The sequence below is a fragment of the Anguilla anguilla genome, chromosome 18 (assembly GCF_013347855.1).
Source record: "Anguilla anguilla isolate fAngAng1 chromosome 18, fAngAng1.pri, whole genome shotgun sequence".
In the NCBI taxonomy this organism is placed as follows: Eukaryota; Metazoa; Chordata; class Actinopteri; order Anguilliformes; family Anguillidae; genus Anguilla; species Anguilla anguilla.
In genome coordinates, this window is record NC_049218.1 from 5,501,602 (window position 1) to 5,517,357 (window position 15,756).

Consider the following 15,756-nt stretch of genomic DNA (forward strand, 5'->3'; position numbering starts at 1 on the left):
CTTAAAAATACACAATTAAAAAAAAAAAAAAAAAAATCTTTTCAAAAGAAACCCCGTGGCGTGCTTTAAAATTGCCATCTTGCCAACTTGTCCTCATGTGTCCTTTTCGCTCTTTTGTGCAGTTAGATAATGTGCATTCAAATGAGGTTTGGACCAGAATCCTTTCACCTACTCCGGGCAGCTGACCCATTTCTCCCCCTCTGTCCTCAGCTGGCTCTCCATCAGCTGCAGCTTCCCCCTCTGGTTTTGCAGCTGTAGCCCCCCAATCCCCCCCCCTCCATTCCCCAGCTGAAGCCTTCTCTGCTCTGGGCTCACTCAATTACACTTTGATGTCAGTTTAAATTGGGCTGCTGTGGTCTGTGGGCCTGGTTCCCGCTGGTTTTGCACATGTGGGCTGTGTGTCGATTCCATTATCAAAGCGTTAGCGTTCATATATGGAAGCATCCCCCCTGAACTTGACTTTATCGATGGAGAAAGTGAATCAAGCACAAATATATTTCTGCAAGTATTACTTTCTCCACACAACGAATGTTCATACCTGTTATCAGTACTATAACCAGTAAAGTGGGAACACTTAACAGAAACATTAAAAAAATAATGATCTCATTCAGCTTTGTAAAGAGGCACCCGGCTGCATCTTTATTTATTTAACCCACGTCACAACATCATTCACAGTGAAGAGACAACTGATCTCTCAACAGCTTTTTAGAAAGTCAGAGCTGTTCAATATGAATGATACAGCGGAAACAAGGGCAAATTGATTTGCTAGTATTAGTAAACTGAGCAGTTAACAAATTAGACTCATTTTCTATATGTGGATTAATGTCCTGAATCCTGATATATCACACATTTACACAAGAGTTTGGCCGGATACCTGTAAAAAAATATAACTATAAAACATAACACAAGGACCTCGTTCCTTGAATTTCACCATTACTGTATATGAGAAACGATCATGGATAGCTTCCAGACCATCCTTTTTCATGGGTTTAAAAACCTGCTGCCATTTAACAGTTTTGACTAATGCGTTACAGCCTTTGACACGTTCAGCGGTTTTATGTCGCACACATTTTTACGTCAAAGCAGGCTTGACTGCTGCCCTCTCATATCGACAATCACGGATTCAAAATGTCAAATTCAGAATATAGTGATGAGGGCTCCAAATGACCCCATTTTGTGTGTGTGCATTTTCACTTCACTGTTGCCCCTCAGATATCTATTAATCTTTGGACTGATTTGTACATCATCACGCAGTCACCTCGTTCTTCTTTGCTCGGGTGCAACTAATGGTGACAGACAGCACTTTGCTGCAAGCCAATCTACACAAGAACTAGTGTCTTTTTAAGGTTGTGTAATAAAGCCACTCCTGCTACAGTGTGCTCTGGGTTCTTCTACGAACGGAAGGCAACTAGGAGTTCAGCTAATGACGGCAGCAAAGTAGTCCCAAAATCTCTCCATCTTTTGAAACCACAAAAACACCAGAAGGACTGAGAGCCGTCCTGCGTCTCTTCCAGGTGCCGCCCAGAAGAGAGACCATCGCCTACAGTACGATGTATTTACGCTCACTTCTTATCGGGAAATATGTAGAGGTTTATCTGGGGCACAAGGAAACCAAGCGCTATTGTTGTGTGGACAGGTACACCATTCTACAGCTGTGCCTGGACAGAATAACCAAACTGCACACACAAAAAAGGCCAGCTTTTGTGCCAGAACGGTTTAAAAGTAACCATTAAACATTATATCAAGTTGTCTGATATGAAGGTTCGCACAAACTATGGAGGTGTGGGGTCTGCCACTTTAAAAGATGACTATTGTTGCAGCGACTTAACCCAAAAATATTCAACTGAGCGCCAAACATTAAGCTTCACCTGCAAATGCTCAAAGCCACAGCTAAAATGTTTCATTAAACATGGGTCTTGCCAATCCATTTCCTCTTCTTTTGACAGAATACATATGTGGGTTTTTTTTTCAGGAAATTCAGGAAATATTTGCATACTTGTTGTAGCATGACAATGCCTTCTCTTTCCAGTATAATTTTACTGCTGTAAAAAAAAAATTGATCAAGTCAATGGGCCTCCTTCCATAGTTTGCGCCTTCAAACATACACGCATTTGTGGTCTTTAAGTTTTCGTGGATGAGCAAAACCCTTCCCGCATTTATCGCAGAAGTGCTTCTTTTCGGAATGCGTCTGCTGGTGCGCTTTGAGATTGTTCGCTTGTCTGAAACTCCTCCCGCACGTGCCGCACCTGAACGGCTTCTCCCCCGTGTGTATTCGCTGATGTCGCGCCAGATTGGGCGCGGTGGTAAAACTTGCGCCGCACTTGTCGCAACGGTACGGTTTCTCGCCCGTGTGAGTGCGCAGGTGCGCACGGAAGCTGCTTTCCCACGCGAAGGTCCTTCCGCACTTATCACAACCGTGCCGCTTCTTCTCCGTGAGAATGTTCTTATGGACGCGGACGCGGGAATTCGCGGAAGCGTGTCCTCCCGAGTGCGTTTTCTGGTGCACCTTCAGATGGCTGGACTGAGTGTAACTCTTCCCGCACACCGTGCAGATGAACGGCTTCTCCCCTGTGTGTATCAACCAGTGCCTCTTCAGGTTGTTCGAGGCGGTGAAACACTTGCCGCACACCTCGCAGCAAAACGCCTTCTCCCTCGTGTGGACCACCTTGTGCTTTTTGTACGAACTGCTGGAGCGGAAGCTCTTCCCGCAGTCGAGGCATTCGAAGGGCTTCTCCCCCGTGTGTATCCTCTGGTGGCCCTTGAGGCCGCTCCTCTGGCTGAAAATCCTGCCGCACATGTCGCACGGGAAGGGCCTCTCCCCCCTGTGGACCGCCAGCTGGTGTTTGTTGAGGCTGGTCTTCGCCGTGAAGCCCTTCCCGCACTGCGCGCAGCGGAACTGCTTGACGCCCGTGTGAACGACCTGGTGCGTCCTGAGCTGCCCCGGCGTGCCGAAGAGCTTCCCGCAGTGCGAGCAGCGGTGCAGCTTCTTCTCTCCCGCGTGCGCCGTCCGCTGGTGCAGCTTCAGGCTGCACTTGACGGCGAAGTCCCCGCCGCACAGCGAGCAGCGGAACGGCTTCCCGTCCCGGGACGGGATCTGGTGCGCCCGGACGTGGCTCTGCTTCAGGAAGAGCTTGCCACAGTGCGAGCAGCCGTAGCGCTTCTCCGACCCGCGCGCGGCGAGCTGGCGGGCGTTCAGACTGCACTGGGACCTGAAGCCCGCGCCCCCGCCGCCGCCAACACCGCCGCCAAGTCGTGCACGGCCGCCCGCTCCAGGCCCCCCCGCGGCCTCCCGCTGAGCGCCCGCCCTCTTCCTCGGGCCCCCCCTCCTCCGCTGGCCACGCCCCGTTTCGCCCGTGGCGGCCGAGTTCGGTTCCGAGTTCGGAGCGGGCCGGGGGCCCCGTTTCCCCGGCGGGTTTTCGGCAGGGGCGCATGGCGGCTCACGCACCTCTGCGCAGTACTGGTGATCCACGAGGGGGCCCGCCCGGGCAACGGCACTCAAACGCTCTGCATCTGCCGGAGAAGAGACGGCAAACATCATCCACAAGACAGGGAGCGTCATACAAGCCAATTGGATGTTATGTTCTGCCCGTGAGTTACTTCAGCAGTTACAGTAAGAGGACTACAGCCGGGAAAGAATGACCCATTTAATCACAGATTAAATGTTTGTCTGTAGACTTAAGTCTAGCTGAGGCCATTATTGCTACACCTTTATTAAGTAAACCTGAATCAAACTGTCCATTCACACTACATGTAGGAGTGCCATACTCAGGTCCTGGAGGGCTGCAGTGTCTGCAGGTATTATTGGCTTCCTCTTAGTCAGCTGCCAGGTAAGGCCCTGAGAACAAGGTGTGTGCATTCTTTAGCCAATAAGTGACTTAAATTAATCACTGGTGCAGAAACGCACTGAAGCCAGCAGACACAGCGGCCCTGCTGGACTGGATTCTGACACTCATGCAATACAACAGTGATTGCATTCTGAGCATGTTCTGTACTGCAGGTGAACTTGCCACAGCTTTAGCAAAGACTCAATCATTTGTGCAATAAAAACCATTATTTTAACAGTTATGCTACACATAAAGAGCCAAGGAGAACAAACACAATTATATAAGCCTTTTTATGCAGTTTGGATTTAAAATTAATTGGTTTACCCTGAAAGCAACAAAATACTGTAAAAAGTCACAGGTATATTTTAGAACCATCTCCTTGGCTACAGATCTCACCACACACACTGTGTGCATAATGGTGTGTTTACACTGTGCACTGCCATCTGTCTTCCTCACCTGAGGAAGCTGAAACTTACCACTCACAGCGTATCCGTTTCGATCGGTGATGTCAGAGTTTAACTCCGCTGGACTGGGCTGTGGGGCCTGGTCCTCCTCACAGTGCTGGCTCTCATCGGTCAGACTCTCCGTAGCACAGACCTCTTCTACATCTACGGGGACAGTCACCACAAATAAAATATTTTAGTGTTCGCAAAGAGGGGGAGGTTTTTATTGTGAGCGTACGTTCGGCACTTGTGGTGGCCTTGTTACCCTTGTAAAAAATAACTGAAAAGAGGAAACTGGTGATGGCAGATGAAGGTTGTGTGATTATGGGAGTGTAACTGCATAGTGTGCTGTTAATTCTATAAATATGAACCAAGTCTGTAAAGTTCTCAGTACTTAAATCCCACACATCAGGTTTCTATATATTGTCAGGCTTTATCAGCAACCCTGGGGGCTCCCATCTGGCAGAGTCAGTAAAGGTGCCCAGCAGATCATCAACCCACGGGGCAATTTACTGTAGAGCAGCCCACACTCACCACACGCAAAGCTGAATTACAATTACAGCAGATTAGGCTAAGAAACGTGGCGTTAAAATACCCAGTATTTATTTACAATGAGTATCCAAAAGCAGCATGGTATGTGGGCTCAAAAAAAAAAAAAAAAGGCATACTACTACAGACACACACCTATTTCCTGTCCCCCGTGCTCGTGGCCAACCTGGACTCCCACAGAGCAGCTGGGAGTGGTCGCTGAGCTCTCCGGTGCTCTCCCCTCCCCGTGCGCTCTCACTGTCCTCAGCTGGCTCTCCATCAGCTGCAGCTTCCTCTTCAGGACCTCGTTCTCCCTCCGACTCTGGGACCCCTCCAGGTGCAGCGCCGCAGAGCCCTCCTCCACGAGTCTGCCGATTTTCTCCCGCGCCTCTTTTGTCAGGATCCCCATGACTAACTAAAAAGTTTTAAAAAATATATAAATAGGCATGTCAATCAACTTAGAAATGAGAGTGTAATGTATTGTCACTCTTGCCGCCTTCAAAGTCTGGCAAATGACACTTCTGTCAGTTTTACACCGCACGGATTCAGGTTACAGAAACTTCAGGCGTTATTGACAAAACAACCATCATAACCATTTTTCCAACAGTTTCTAAGGCAATGAAGTCATGCTTAAACAACACACAATTTTTTTCTCCTACAGTAAGGGCAAACCACCTTACGTTTTCTCCAGACAGAGAGCGCTGAAAGAGAGCATTTAATTGACATTAAACACATCAAACAAGGTGAAAGTACATCTTTCCCACACCGTTGCTATGATTTTATTTTTCGTAAAACAGCTGCAAGAAAGTGGGAGAAAAAATTCAGGGAAAGACAGAATAACATGTCTGTGCAGTGTCACAGATCGACAAAACGGCAGTAAAACCTCATATTATGCTAGGCAAAAATAAAAATGTGTATATATACACTACAGGGGCGCAGGTGGCAGGGGGGACGGGGGGGACACGTCCCCCCCAGTTTCATAGGGGCCCCTATCCGTCCCCCCGGATCGGGGTAGTTGTATAAGCTTAAACGTTGAGACCTTTCTTTTGCTCACAGTTTGGTCCCCTCCAGTTCAAAAATCTCTCCTGTGCCCCTGATGCACTATATGATCAAAAGTATGTGGACTCCCCTTGGTCTGGTGCTATTTTTCATGGTTTGGTCTAACCCCCTTAGTTCCAGTGAAGGTGAATCTTAATGCTACATCATACAATCACATTCTAGATGATTCTGTGCTTCCTCAACAGTTTGGGGAAGGCCCTTTCCTGTTTCAGCATGACAGTACCCCAGGGCACACAGCAAGGTCCATATAGAAATAGTTTTGTCAAGAACAGTGTGGAAGAACTTGACAGGCCTGCACAGAGCCCTGACCTCAACCCCATCCAACACCTTTATGATCAACTGGAAACCCAACAGCGAGCCAGGCCTAAACTACATGGTAAAACCAAAATGTATAGAAATACCCTTTGACAAAAGCTTTATAGAGCTTACTCTGGCTGCAAGTCGCTAGTCGGCGGTAGAGAGCCAATGAGGTCTGTAGCAATGCAGGCTTGACATAGGGACGATATGTGTTTGTTGCACACGTGCTTTTTATTACATGATTATTAAGGAAAAGTCCATTTAAAACCAAACTTCACGATTCATTAGCAGTGAAAACACCTCGCATTTCTCAGGTAACGTTATCCCTCACCCCACGTCGAAACCAGGTTCTGAATGCATTTTTAAATAGATAATACGCTCGTATTAGGCATTCAGAACTTCGATTCAGTGCAATCGTTCAGCTAAATATTAGGACAGTAGCTACAGTTAATAAAAAAAACAGCAAATGCTTGCATCTCCCATTAGCGTAGTGTCAGAGACACGCGCGGCCATTGAAAAGAAACACATAACTCACCGCTAGAAACTCGCTCTCCAACACTTTCTTTGGAGAATCGTTTTCAGCCTGACTCGACATCTCAGAACTCAAGTCAGCAGACTGAGGGGAACCTTCACCAACAAGTTTATTAAATTCTGCCACGGCCGCTTTAGTCAGTATATCCATAACAGAAGCTAACTTAGTCTGAAATGTACTAAGATTCGACATATCGCCGTGAATTTCAACAACGCCTTTATTAATTAAGACATCGGTTTATAAATTACATAGATAGGTAGGCTAAATGCATACATAACGTGTGGACGCACTATGGCATGACTATCCTATCCCTCCTACAAAAGCGACTGGAGAGCAACAAACACTGAGGTAATTAGTTCCGGTCCAAACCGGAAATATTACTTTGGAACAAGTACAAGCATAACAAAAGGTAACCAAAATAAATATCTCATGCTTTATATAGCCTATGTCATAAAATAAATGGTATTTAGATTTAGTAGCAAAGTATTTTATTCACAAATAGATTTTTAAAAGTAAGCATTTTAAATGTGCTTTATAAAGCAAATTTACTTATATAACTGCATTAACATACTTTCCCCAGATACACATCTCAAAGGACAGCTTCTCCGTTTGTAAAGCTCACTAAGACAATTCTCTTTATATTAAGGCTTTTCGAAAGAGCCTTCTCCTCTCAAAACCAGCCAAGCTGACATTATGCAGACCACCCAGATTTACACTTATCTTTAAAACCAGCATTACAGGAAAATACAACAGCTGATGATGGATTGAATGCCAAAACATCCGCTGGCCTGTTTTTGGCTTCATGCATGATACCAATATATTAAGAAAGCCATAAACCAAATTACATTTTTGTTTTGTTTTAAATGCAGGTTAGGTGTTCTTAGATGCACCAAGCTTGTTTTGAGCCCAGTGGTTTGGTACATTTTAAAACATGAAGAGATTATCATTTCAATATAATTTACATTTAGCAATACACCAGATTATGAACTCTTTGCTACAGATGCACAGGAAGTGGTACAATGGCATAACTTTGCTGACAGTTGTAAAGATTCTCCTGTGGCTTTGTGGGCCAGGTTTTGATTAGTATTATTTCAATAAATGTAATGTTTTTCTTTGTAAATTATGTTGACGCTGCCTCTGAATTAAGTCTCTTTAATCTCACCCCATCCCCAAAATAATCCTTTTTTTTTTCCAGGCCACAGCAATGAAAATTACTGATATAATTTGATTTCCTAACAATTCAGTACTTCATATTCCAAAATTGCTTTTTTCAATTTTTTAATGCTCTGTAATGTCGATTAATTCACTCATTCCAGAACACTGTGCCTTAGCGCTGTCTGTTTCTGGAATACTTACTGTACGTGTAAATGAATGTTGATTCTTGAACAAGAAATAACAGTGTAATTTGCTGGATGAAAGAATATTATTAATGATGCTACATTCAGTGTTTAAAACATGTTTTACGTTGTTGTTTTGATTATTAATTTATATTTGTAGTTACATGATAATATTCTATAGATAAAATAAATATTGTTCAAGTAGTTTAATATATTTTGATATTAATACACGCCACCACATTCAAGTATGTAAGTAACATATTTATGTTTATGTTAATAGGTGGCTGGACATAATTATGTCTAAAACCAAGGTGTGCTCACACCCTTTCCATCATGTTATTTTACAATCCACAATCATCCTGTCAGGTTTGCATTAGTACAAACTTAGGACTAGTACATTAGATCTCATCATAAATATATCATAATTTTTCAGTTCATAAGGTCATTGAGAAAAAAAGGGTTCTGAGTGCATTGTAAACAATGGAATTGTAGAATTAAAATAAATATACAACATGAATGTGGTGCTATTCAAATTCAAATGAGACATGAAGGACACAAAATTAGATTGAATGCAGCAGCTTGTTAAGTCCTAGTGAAAACAAAACGAGGGTAGGCAGAGCAATTATATGATTTGCAAACCATTAAGTGGGAATTAGAAGTGATTACGGGAGTGGGGTTTAAAGATTAACTTCCGCATTAAAAACATGACTATATATTAATATGAATCTTAAGAACAATAAACCATAATAGAACAGTGGCCATGGTGCTTAGTATATTTAGCTGTTCAATCCCCTACAATAGGGCTTAGATAAACAAAGCAATGTGTTTAATCGTTTGATGTGGAGAGCAAACAGTTTGCATTCTTCAGTAAACAAGAGCCATGTCATACAGGTCAAAGAATTGGAGAGGATTCATAAGTGACATTACCAATTATCCACTCCAAACAAATTTGTTTTAGATTTACTACAGATTTGCTAACATTTACTTATTAATACCAATGTAGAGCAACACATTATAACATGTTGACACGTGATGAAAAAAAAAAAAACGGTTACACAAAGTGTGTTGATGATTTTTTAAAAAGCACATACTTGAAAATATTTCATGTCTGTTAATTTTCTTGTCAAAGACAAACACTGGCCAAAAGTCTGTGGGTTATTTATTTGTATTTGGGTAAAGAAAGAGAAGAGTAAAAATGGCAACCAATCTGTCAGCCTTCTGATTCAGAATCCATAATGCTATTTTTGTTTCTTTAACATGCTGACATTTAGTTATTCAAGGTTTCGGGACAAAGGAGGAATGCTTTCATAATAAAGGGCACTGTAAGAAACCCATGATGTCATTGATAATTCAGAAACAAAAACGAGTAGTTTTAACACCTGTAGGAACTAAGATATGACAACAGCAATTTAACTTAAACTGGGTTAAAAAGCATGAAATAAAAGCCATTAACGGTATTCAGAATGAATTTAATTTTAGAAGGAATTGCTATGTCAATTAGCCCCAAGCGATAAATACTTAAGTCAAAGCAGAAATTAGACAAATTAAATTACAAAAGAAACTGACCATGTAAACACAACATATTTCTGTTGACCGAAACAGAATTGCGGTGTGATATTTGTAAACAAAATTATGCAGTTGCCAAAATGCTCGTCAGCTGTAGCTTTAGCTATAATCCTCCTAAGGAAGTCCCAACAACACAGCACACACAGCTTGTTGACATTTCATTTTCATGACAAAGAAATATCTTTAATGCGCATTATCTACGATACTTGGATAACGATCCATTAGCTCCTCCTAGTAATTGTTGTTTTCAGTCGCTCGATTGCTTTGTCACACTGGCCTTGACCCAGTTAATTTATGGATAAACGAGATGTTATTGACCGTGCTCTCCTAGTATACAGAAAATGATCTGTAATGCTGTCGTGAGGTTATGAGAGCTAGAGATGATTTGTCCTTGTATCTCCATTGCTACAATGTCACTTCCTGTAATGGTATCCGTTTCGGTTATTTTTGCACATTGTGGTTTGACTGTCTTTCTCTTTTTGTATGGGTGCGACGCTGACAGCAATGTATTATAACTCAGCCTACAGAAGCAACACAAGGCTGACGTTGATTCCCATGCCTTCAACTGGGGTTCTCCTAGCACAGTACTGTTGTCTTTACTTCAGGTACACTACCTCTCTCCCTGGATTTAAGGTAGAATTAAAATCTTTTTTTAACCTATAAATGGATTTTAATTCAATAAAAATGGTATCAGTTACATTTTCTGACTTGTTTTGAGTGCTTTTGTTGCATTATTAAATATATGCATTATTATAATAAATATATTAATGTTTCATCAGAATCTATAAAAATCACAACTTAGTACCTCACATTATAAGATGCATCTTTCTGAAAAAAATAACTCCTCTGACTGTTGGACTCGAAAATAAACTTTTTGTCTGATAATGGCAGAATCTATTTTTAAAACTCTGCTACCGAAACACAGTCCTTTATCGACATACAAATAGAAATACATGGGACTTGTAAACCAAAGCTGCTACATCATCTTTTTCCACAGTGCAAAAAACAACTGTATTCTTCGCCAGTATTCAAGATTTGAGATCTTCGAGGTTACTAATCAAGCAAACACACTTGTGTTCTTTGAGTTTCCTCGAGCACGCAAAACTCCTCCCACACTTGTCACAGGTGTGTCCTCTCTCACCCATGTGAATTTGTTCATGTGCTTTAAGGTTATTAGCTTGTCTGAACCACTTTCCACACGTGGCGCAGCTGAACGGTTTCTCTCCCGTGTGTATCTGCTGATGGCGTCTGAGGTTCTGCACCAGGCTGAAGCTTGCCTCGCATTCATTGCAGCCGTACGGTTTCTCCCCAGTGTGAGTGCGTTTGTGTAAATAAAGACTGCTCTCCCGCGTGAAGGTCTTCCCACACTCGGTACAGCTGTGCAGTTTCTCTCCTGTGTGAATCAGTTTGTGTCTGCTGAAATAGCTCGCGGAGCTGTAACTCTGTCCACAGGTGTCGCAAGTGTACGGTTTCTCTCCCGTGTGAACTCTCCGGTGCGATTTGAGCGCACTCTTCTGACTGAAGCGCTTCCCGCACGTTTCGCACGCGAACCGTTTCTCTCCGGTGTGAATTGTCTGGTGCACTTTCAGATGACTGGCCTGGGTGAAATTCTTGCCGCACACCGCACAGCTGAAGGCCTTTTCTCCGGTGTGCGTCCGCTGGTGCCTGTGCAGGTTCGACAAAATGCTGAAGCTCTTCCCGCACACGTCGCAGCAGAAGGCCTTCTCTCTCGTGTGAACCACCTGATGGGTCTTCCACGAGGTTTGGTGGCTGAAACTCTTCCCGCATTCGAAACACTGATACGGTTTCTCTCCTGTGTGAAGCCTCTGGTGCGTCTTGAGACCACTTTTCGTGCCGCAGCTCTTTCCACACCTATCGCAGCTGTGTGGCCTTTCTCCGTCATGCACGGTCAGCTGATGAACACTGAGGCTACGTTTCGCCGTGAAACCCTTCCCGCACTTCGTGCAACTATACGGCCTGTCTCCCGTGTGCACGACTTGGTGCGCTTTAAGTTCACTGGGTGTGCTGAACAGCTTCTCGCACTGTGCGCAATGATACGGTCTCTCTCCTTCGTGCGCCATTTGCCGATGTAGCTTAAGGCCGCATTTCACTCTGAAATCCTTTCCGCATAAGGAGCAGCTAAACGGCGTCTCTGCCGTGTAAAGTCTCTGGTGGGCTTTAAGATGACTCCGCATCCCAAACGTCTTGCCGCAGTGTTCGCAACCGAACGGCTTCTCTCCTTTGTGAACCGTCAGCTGATGCACGCCGAGATTCATTTTTGACCTGAAGCTCTTCCCGCACTGCGCGCAGCTGAACGGTCTCTCCTCTGTGTGAACAACCTGGTGAGCTTTAAGGTAACACCGTTTTAAAAAGGTCCTCCCGCACTGGGTGCAATGGAACCGTTTCTCTCCATTGCTCGCTTCCCGGCGGGCCTTCGTGTTCTTCGCAGTTGAAAGCGTTGAATTGTGGGTATTGTCGATGACCGAGTTTAATTTTACAGGTGAGGGCTGTGAAACGCACTCCTCTTGGCTTTCTGAAGGTGTTGGCTGTACACCAGGCTCCTCGGTGTACCGTTCAGCATGTTCATTAGACAATGTCTCTCCAGCATCAGCACCGGACTTTACTGCATCTGTGAAGAGATTAATGACAATACATCATACGTATTGGGATGATTACACCCTGTATGAAGAACGTGATGGAATGTTGTTCTCCCAGAGAACCCAAAAGTGACGGAACCCTATTTAGCCAAGTTATTCCAATCTGCTATAGTGTAAAGCACACCTGTACAAACAGGTGAGAGAGGACTGGCGACTGGCTCGGTGCATTACGACATTCTTAAAACATTTACTGATATTCAACTGCACATTTTTCCCAAATTTTTTGATCTCTCTCAGGTGTACACTTTTTCCAGTACCAAGTTTACTCAGACCCACTCAGGGGGGGGTCACGGATAGGGACGGGATCACAGTGCCGAAACTGTCACTGCTGCTCGTGAGTCTGCTGCCCCTTGCGTGTCACGTGGTCTCTCCCGGGCGGCCATTTTAACAGAGAACATTCTAGCACACTAGCATTTCTCACCTTCCACCGGCCTCACTCTGTGCTGGTCGGAGTGCAAGCCATCTGAAGGCACCGGTGTGTCAATCACAGCTACGTCAACAGCGGCATCACAGGGTGAAACGTCATTCTTAATGATATTAATATATCACCACTTACGCCTCTCCCTGAATGTCAGGGGTTCCTGCAAGTCGTCGTTCGGGACCTCTTCCCCAATTCTGCCCTCCTTCCCATGAGGGGACTCCCCTTTCTGCTCTTCCGTGTGTGGAGGCTGAACAGAACAGCAATATCACAGCATATAAGGCACGTATGCAAGTACTGCAAGTAACAACACGTGATGTAACTGTGTACTCTGCGTTGTGGAGAGACATATTTACGAGGTAATTCAAATTTTGTCACGCCAGATATCATATTTATCTACTTTTGGTTGTGAATCTCGTCGTGCCAGTTCCGCTGCTGCGTATCTAAACAGGAACTGGTCACAGTGCCTCAGTCTCAGTCTGAGACACCGAGACGCAGATTTCAGTCTGACCTGGTCTCTCGTGATGACAGACTGACGCGGAGTCGTCTCCCCTTCCGCTGACGAGGGCTCTCCATCGCTCCACAGGCTGGACGTGGGAGGACGCTCCTCTGAAACTATGAGGTCAGAGGTCAGTGTTCAACATTCACATCCAACACAAAATAATACATACATATATATATATATATATATATATATATAACCACATAGCAAATTATTTTACCACAAGGTAAACATACTAGTATGCAGTACATTAATGATGTAAGAGTAATTTTCTGATTGACAGTATATGTGTGTTAACATAGAGACAATCACATGATTAAATATATCCTTTATTATTCTCTTGATTATTGTTATACCATATATCCCAATGTAAGTGATTTGAAATATACTCTTTATAGCAAATAGTTACAAATCAAGTGTTTAGACCTTTGCATAGTCTGTTCTGAGTTCTGCAAAGTGAGAAGACACACTGTCTGAGAATTGGTCAGTAAACAAAAAGATAAATGATCAAGGCCTAAGTGTGGAAAAACAGATTGTCCTATTCTCCACATATTGGGAGGACTGGAGGATTTATTGTACGGTCAATCTTATCGGGAGACAAAATAAAGCTGGGAAGACCAAAGTTGTCAGACCGGGTATCCACTGCTAAGGAGGGTAAGGATTAATTAGGGCAGGGGGCAGCTGTTTAGGTGAGAAGGAGAAACACGCCTCCTGTGCCCAGTGGAAAGTTACTGAGATTGTGGATATAAGGAACGGCCTATGCATCTGAAACTTCAGAGAGTTTTGTGAGTGCTCTCTCATTCTTTCTTCTCCTTGCAAGTTGAATAAAAGTCTTATTGATCTTTGAAAGTGCTGTGACTCTGTGTTATTGGGGAAGGATCTCACCTCTGGGTATGTGGGGATGGGAAACGGTAATTTCCCTGACAATGAATACTATAGTCACTTCATGGTCACTCTAGACAAAAGGCATTCACTTCAACCCAACCAGAAGAATTATAGCACATGTATAGCTAGCTAGTAATACTCAGCTTGACCACAGCTAATGAAGTAAATAAAGTACAAATAACTCCACCCCTGCCTTTACTTTGGCTTGAAAAACTGGCAAAAAAGAAAGTAAACTTGCTTGGTGTGGATGCAGATTAAGTTCCCTTGACTCACTGTCCTTCTGATGAGCTATTAGGCTATGTGTGGTAATACAGGCAGGCTCTGTTATGAGAGATGTAGGGCTTCTAGCATTACTTTTATTTGGGTAGATGTGGAAGAACATCTCTCATCTCTTATTACATCAAGACTTGCATGGACCATCTCAAAATTTCTTTCTATTCAAAATATAGCGCTGAATTGCTTAGTTCTGCCATTAAAACTCAGTCCCAGAATGTGTTTGCGTACTAAATCTAATAGCATTTTTCATAGGCATAATAAAACAGCAGGATACACTGTCGATGCCTTACCTCCTGCCCTTCTGAATCCCTCTCCAACCTGAACAACAACCGAGCAGCGGAGTGCGTTTTCTGAGCCCTCCATGGCTCTTCCCCTGGACACAGACGGGATCCTTTCCAACTGTATCATGGCAGGGCTTTGATCCAAGAGCTTGTTGATTTTTTCCATTGCCTCTTTTGTTAATGTCTCCATAATAGAGAGCATCCGGTCCTGAAACGGCACCAAGTCAAACACCACTTCACGCAGAAAATCATCGATAAAAGTGGTTTTCTTTATTTAATTCTTTCTTTTTTCAGAAAGGTTAGGATGTAAACGTCCATAGTAAAAATATATTATAATAACAAGGTACTACCTAAATCTCTTTTATTTAACCAGATACCATCATCATATAAAGTGCATCTTTCGCGAGGTAGTACCCATGTGACTACCGGAGCATGTTGAAAGCAAACCTCTAAAAATCATTTAAGACTCTTGCATCCGAAAATTATCCACCAAATGCTCAGAAACACTGAGGGGAAGAAACTAAAAATAACGGTGCGATGTCCGGGTGACAGATGGAATTTATTGGTACAGTCTCTCATATAGTGCCAGTTTTTATCTCGCAGATAAAAAAATATATATAGTCGCCTAAAGCAAAAACTTTCAAAGCTGGACACAATCATAGACGCAACTCACCGTCCTAAACTCGGAGTCCATAAGTTGACTGTTTGGCTTTTGGTTCTTAGAGCACATCTTCAGTCGAAACTTAACAGAACTGGACAAACAGTCGTCAAAAAGTTTCTCCATTTCTACCACGACCGCTTTAGCCAACAGATCCATAACAGAGGCCAACTGAGTTTTAAATATGGCAGGAATCAGCATTTCAATGGACGGTTTATACGCAACACTTCATAGAAGAAAACGCGTTATTGCTATGACCATTCGAGTCCCCAAACCACTGAACAGTTCATTGCCCAAAACACATGTGTTGGGAGGAACAACACAAGTGATGCACACGAATTGAGTAGTTCCGGGCGGTACCGGAAATATTAAAGGGACGCAACCACTGAACTGTATTAAAACTACAGATCAGTTCTGTGATTTCTCCACTGAACTGTATTATACAGTTCAGTGGAGATTTACCTCTCGCTCGCTCACACACACGCACACACAC

General features: G+C 43.6%; 1 protein-coding gene across 1 annotated transcript; it reads right to left on the reverse strand.

Annotated features, from left to right (window-relative positions):
* Nucleotides 1–1,976: 1,976 nt before the first annotated feature.
* LOC118218324 lies at nt 1,977–15,601 on the reverse strand. Its single transcript, XM_035400916.1, has 9 exons — nt 15,279–15,601; nt 14,615–14,813; nt 13,173–13,276; nt 12,800–12,911; nt 10,621–12,215; nt 6,687–6,911; nt 4,952–5,210; nt 4,301–4,432; nt 1,977–3,510 (listed from the first exon to the last, which is right to left on the reverse strand). The coding sequence occupies exons 1-9, from the start codon at nt 15,462–15,464 to the stop codon at nt 2,096–2,098; spliced, it is 4,227 nt and encodes a 1,408-aa protein (XP_035256807.1). The 5' UTR covers nt 15,465–15,601; the 3' UTR covers nt 1,977–2,095.
* Nucleotides 15,602–15,756: the final 155 nt, after the last annotated feature.

Excerpts from the sequence above, each read along its gene's own strand:
- LOC118218324 (XM_035400916.1), bottom strand. The coding sequence starts at position 15,464 with ATGCTGATTCCTGCCATATTTAAAACTCAGTTGGCCTCTGTTATGGAT. Across the intron at positions 5,211-6,686 it reads TGGAGAGCGAGTTTCTAGCG|TTAGTCATGGGGATCCTGAC; the intron begins GTGAGTTATGTG and ends AAAACTTTTTAG. Across the intron at positions 4,433-4,951 it reads GCACGGGGGACAGGAAATAG|ATGTAGAAGAGGTCTGTGCT; the intron begins GTGTGTGTCTGT and ends CTGTCCCCGTAG.